The 6000-nt window shown below is 41.6% G+C and overlaps 1 protein-coding gene across 1 annotated transcript in view; it reads right to left on the bottom strand.

Moving 5' to 3' along the window:
• Positions 1-4458: 4458 nt before the first annotated feature.
• The window catches only part of Jam2 (junctional adhesion molecule 2), a 50119-nt gene continuing 48577 nt past the window's right edge, over positions 4459-6000 (bottom strand). The window contains exon 10 of the mRNA XM_006996466.4: positions 4459-4560. Coding sequence (XP_006996528.2) covers positions 4528-4560 — 33 coding nt within the window. The 3' untranslated portion in view covers positions 4459-4527. The remainder of the gene's footprint in view (positions 4561-6000) is intronic.

Here is a 6000-nt window from a genome sequence, read left to right as displayed (position 1 = left end):
TTTGTCATTGAATTTGGTCAAATACAAATATGACACATTTAAAATGAATGTATAATGATTGGTAACAACAACAACAAACATGAGAGTTCACTTAGGTTTCTTTACCAGTTATTACTGCTAAAAAATGTTCCAAGTCTTCCTGAGCAAGAAACAAGCGATGAAAAAAGGTATGAAATGTGTGGCTAGGGCTGGAGAGATGCCTCAGTGGTTAAGACAGCTGGCTGCTTTTCCAGAGGATTTGAGTTTTAATTCCCAGCACTCACATAGCAGCTCACAACCACCCTGGACTCCAGTTCCAGGGGCTCTGATTCCTTCTCATGTGTGATGGCACTAGCCATGGTGTATGTGGTGCACAGACATACATGTAGACAACTACTCACACACATAAAATAAGAACTGTGTGGGAATATGGACACCTAATTGCTAAAAGGGAAAACTAATTTCTGCCCATCCTTAATTCATGTAGTAATAATCCATAGAACACAAACTGAGTTGTATCAGAATATATTTTATTAATATTCTAAGTAGATGATTACATTTAATCATTCTCTGTGCTTCCCAAGTATTCAGCATTTTTAGGAACTGTTTTCATGTTAGATACTATTCAATACCTTGGGGTTTATGAAGACCTGTACAACATGAGTCAGTCTTTTTCTTGGGGTTTCAGATTGCTAGAGGTGTCAGACATGTCCATATCTACTTATGCTATAACACAGAAGTGAATAAATACAATAGAAGAATCAAATGCCTTGGGAATTCAGAGAAGAAACTTGCAGCTAGCAAATGAGAAGGCTGAGCTAGAGCAAGTTGAATTTGACCTGTCAGGAGTAGATAGAATTTCCATAGCTTGTGCTGAGGACTAGTATTCCAAGGGAAGTATTGTAAATACATGTATTCAAAAGGGCAGAATAAATTGTAAAGACAAACAGTTCAGTTTGATCAGTGAATAATAATGTAATCAAAGAAGAATCACATGTGGCTGATCAGGTGGGTTATATTATGAGAGCTTATGTGTAAGGGGACAGGAGGAGCCTTTTAATTCCCAGCTGTGGAATGTAGACTTGATTAAATCAAGAAAGAGTGAAAGTGTTTAGCCAGGGGAAGAGAGAAGGGAGTTGTCATTAGACATGACAGTACGTGGGCAGGCTGTCAGATGGGGTGAGGAAAGGATGGATGCCTTGGAGCAGGAGACGTTAAGTGACCGAAAGAGGGTCTTGAGAGAAGGCCCCAGAAAAGGTGAGGATGACGAAAGCCTGAGATTCCAGTTTTAATGGCACCATGAGGAAGTTAAAGATGGAGAAATTTAGGGATGGGATGGCTGTGCAGTTAGAATTTACATATAATGTTGACGACTAACAGCATTTAAAAACAAGAATTACAACAGAATTTTATTCAGCCATGAAGAACAATGAAATTGCCAGAAAATGGATGGAACTGGAAAGGATTAGGCACAAACACAAGTGTCATGGTTCTTGTGTGGACTCTAGCTTCTAGCTGCTGAGTGTGTTTATCTAGGTGGGAGGAGATGTGAGGAGAGCCCAGGGAGGCAGAAGGGATGTGAAATAGAGGCTTAGGGGTGGGGTATGGGGCACACAACAGGACAGAATGGAAGGAGAATGCCAAGGGCCATAACAGCCTTAACAGCAGGAAACGGAAAGGAGATGGGCTGATAATCAGTCAAAATAAAGTATGCTTGGAGATGACTTTGTAAGATACAGAGATACAGAGATCTGAAAATCAGAGTGGTTGAAGATGTGTCCCACCATGACAGAATGGGTAGGAGACAGAGATAGGTTTGGGGACCAGAGAGGGCTGGGTGAGCCAGAGGTTACTGAGGATGAAGAGAAAGTATAAGGAACTGGAGAATTAAAATGAAGAAAAAGTATGAACTGTGGGTCAGGTGGACATGTGTTCACAAAGACCCCAGCTCCTTTAGCAGTACTGCAAACCTGAGAAGTGGTCGACTGTAAAATGACAGGCTCCTCTCTAACCTCTGACCCCCACATCCCCACCTCTGACATACATACATAAAGCATCCAATATGTATTTTCCCTTTTTCTTCTCTGACTTTAGAGGTTGGCAGGTATCCAAGCGAGCCATGAGTCAGATTCTCATCTTAAGCTCCTCAAGAGCTACCCCACGGCTGCAGGTGGCAAGCGGGAGGGGTTTCCTGGGTTTTACTGAACAATAGGTGAGTGACTTCCTCTGCTCTGTTGAATGGGGCTAAAAAGTTTAGCTGCCTGAAGCTATTTTTGAAATGTGGACTTTGATCAAAAAGTGAGCTGTAGAACGAAGGAAGTTCTTTGTAAAGTTGTATTGAAAAATAAACACTCAGACTTAGTTAAGTTAACCCCCACCCTGACTAAAAATAAGTTGCGTCTAGTTGCAATAGCAACAATACTAAAACAAAGGTTGTGACCATAGTTTTTAGAGCCAGATCACAGGTTCACTGTGGAAAAATTAAACCAAAATGCTGAATTTTGATACACTATTAGTATTCAAGTCTCAGAAAACAGCAAATGGACAAGTCTGGATGGCAGTGACCACTGACAGACTTAATAACTAGAAGATTAGTGTTTGCAGTTATAGCCTTTGTGTAGAAGAAAGTATTCTTTATTCAATGATCTCTGCTTAGCTGTGTACAGTATTTTAGTTAATAATGTATAATAGGTATTTGGCACAGACTTTGTTAGATTTTTACATCGCATAAAAGGAATCTCTAGGCTTCAGTGTGATGACAGGAAGCTTTTCATCTATTAGTGAAGTTAAGGCACTACATAATTGTCCTCTCACACTGTGGATTTGTGTCATTGAAGTTGAAGCAGTTGATCTTGTGATGGTGGTGTATGGCCTGAAGAGGCATCCTTGAGACTGTATGTCTACTTGGCACTGCAGAAGGACAGCGTTCTTCCTATCAAAGCAAGTCTCAGAGTCAGGGCCTAGGCAACATTTACCCTGATTTCTTATACACCACAGGTGTCTGTTTGTCATTTGCTACTACCAGGAATGAGGAGATTGTCCCTGTGGGCAAATGCCACCTCTGTCACTGGTTTTGTGAACTGTGTTTTCTTGGAACAGGCACACTTAACTTGCCTGTTCTCATTGTGTGACAGAAATGAGTGGTCGCAACAGGAAGCATGGGAGTTAAAATATCTACTGTGTTGTTGTTTGTAGAGTTTGCTGGCTCGACTAAGTGTGAATCTGACCTTGAGAGCAGAGCATATTACAGAAGTGAGACCTTTAGGAAGGAGTCTACTGAGAAGGACTGAAGGCCACACAGTTACAGGGGAGCAGTATGGCAGTACTGGGGCAACTCCCCAGTGGCCTGATCACTACAGGTACTTGGTAACCACCTACTCCATTTGTTCAGTGAATCCCGAGAATCTGCTTTGCTTTTTGGGTAGAAAGAACAAACTCTTTTGACGCCAATTTAACCATGTTTAAAGCTGACAAATGACCTTCTCATGCTGTTAGCCAGAACTAGACATCCCTAGTTACATTTTGTTTTCAGTATGGGTAAACCAGTCCCAAACAGTCCAAATAGGACTGGTTTTACTCTTGAGCCTTGGAAACTTCATATTCTGACATCAGCCGCTGGCCTTTATGGTTAAACAGTTCAGAAAACATTAGACCCTTGTCTAGTTTCTGCCATGGTTTCTCATGTGCCTTTGCTGTATCAAGCAAGCTGGGAGTGAAAATGAGCTCATTTGTTCACATTTTACATATAGGGCCAACGCTTCTCTCCCCCATGTCCCGTTTCCATTAGAAGCAGATTGGCAGCCCCTTATCTTCAGCAGTGAGGGACTAGCCCAGCTCAGAATTGTGTTTAGGGGTAGATGGAAGATCACCACTCATGCCGAGAAAGGTGTCTACGAAGTTGTGTGGGTTCTAGTAGTGCGTTCTGATGTCCAGGTCCCGGAGCTCTCCAAAGGAGTCTCAGGAGATGGAAGTAGCAGCAAGCAGCCCCGTTGGTGTTGTTTTTGGTTCTGAGAGGTGAAAGTAAACACAAAGTGCAAATCCTTGGGCGGAAGACCCAGCCCTGGGCTTCCCTGAAGGATGGATACATTAGAGACAAGGGACCCCGGAAATCAGGGTTATTTAGAGGTAAGAAGAAGGTTCTGGTGGGAATTTTGAGACCAGAGTTTCCATCCTTCAGAGGACTTCTGGAACACATAAGCCACTCTCGCGCGGAGAGCACTTGCAGTGTATACTTGCCTCGTGGGTTAGCTTCGCATGGAAGTTCTAAACGCAGACGTTCATTGACATTCATTTGCACTCCACAAAACTCTGAATCTTAACAGGTATTTTCCTTCTCTTTAGTTCAGACACAAGATACCAGATTGTACTCTAGGTGATGGCAAGAACTCTGCTTAAAATAACAATTTCAGGTGAATTAGAGGTCATAAAAGTTATGATGTCATCTCCTCATCCATCTCTTTGAAAATGTAAGACAAAGCAGATTTTTATAATATTTTAATAACTTGTGTGACAGCTGTGGTTTTGGTGCATCTTGAAAGTGGAATTCTTTTAAATTATGAAGGATTTTGTGTGCTTGAAATCCTAGAAAAGAAAGAAAAAAATCCTAAATATAATGTGCTACTTCATATATAAAAACATTCATATAAATCTAAACAATATCAAACTATAAGGTTCTTAGAGTTACAGTTAGTCTATATGTAACTAAATCTAATTTTATAGACAATTAAATAAAAGCTGGAAGCCAAGATGCTGTGGGATGGTCTGTATGTCAAATCTGTTGCTCTGATTGGTCAATAAATAAAATACTGATTGGCCAGTGACCAGGCAGGAAGTAGGTGGGACAAGGAGAGAGGAGAATTCTGGGAAGCAGAAGGCTGAGGCAGAGAGACACTGCCAGCTGCCGCCATGACCAGCAGCATGTGAAGACTCCGGTAAGCCACAAGCCATGTGGCAAGGTATAGATTTATAGAAATGGATTAATTTAAGCTATAAGAACAGTTAGCAAGAAGCCTGCCACAGCCATACAGTTTGTAAGCAATATAAGTCTCTGTGTTTACTTGGTTGGGTCTGAGCGGCTGTGGGACTGGCGGGTGACAAAGATTTGTCCTGACTGTGGGCAAGGCAGGAAAACTCTAGCTACACCTTTGCTGAGAATAAAGAACTAGGACTGAAGTTACAGCAAGAGGAATGCAGCTTGTTAGGCGTGTGCTAGGACGCTCTTGCAGCTCATCCAAGAGCACCCAGCGCAACAGAGCAGTGTGGTCCAACACTGTGAGGTGGGAAACGTACCACAGGACAAAAGTGAACTGCAGACGGGAAGCTGAGGAGGGTAACTGAGAGGAAGAGAGAGAGAGGAGAGAGAGAGAGAGAGAGAGAGAGAGAGAGAGAGAGAGAGAGAGAGAGAGAGAGAGAGAGAGAGAGAAACCCTTTCCCTTTCATTTAGAGACAAAGCCCTTTTTATTATTTGACAGGATGACATTATTTTATTCCAATCTTAAAGATTTTCTCTGTAAATTACAGATGAGGATAGGACATGATATTTGTTCCTTAATTAAAGGTTAGGGTAGTAAACTACAAAACATAGTGACTTCTGTCATAGATCCTAACAAAAGTAAATTTTAAATGAATTTACAGGAAAAAAAAGTTACAGAGCAATAAATGGGTATTATATACTACTGTCTACTAGAATCACTTAAATGTTTAAGGTGCTGATGCCTGAGTTCTGCTGGAAGAAGTCTGAGAATCCCTTCCCCAGAGTTCTGAGGGGTTCTGAGAATCCTCTTTTCTCAGGAAAGGATTTAAGCTTCTGAGAATGTTGGCTGTCCCCTCTCTATTATATTGCCAAAAAGTAGTCCAGCAGGTCCAAATGATGTTCTAACTGGTCTCAACTAGATGATAATTTCCTTTACTGCAGTAGTAGGTGCTATTTTATGTCCCTAACATTTGCAAATGCTTGGAATAAAAGTCTAGAACCACAGCATGGAAGTAGCCATCCACTGGGTCAGACTTCAAGGACACAGA

This window comes from Peromyscus maniculatus, chromosome 12, assembly GCF_049852395.1.
Source record: "Peromyscus maniculatus bairdii isolate BWxNUB_F1_BW_parent chromosome 12, HU_Pman_BW_mat_3.1, whole genome shotgun sequence".
NCBI lineage: Eukaryota > Metazoa > Chordata > Mammalia > Rodentia > Cricetidae > Peromyscus > Peromyscus maniculatus.
This window is presented reverse-complemented; position numbering and strand designations above follow the sequence as displayed.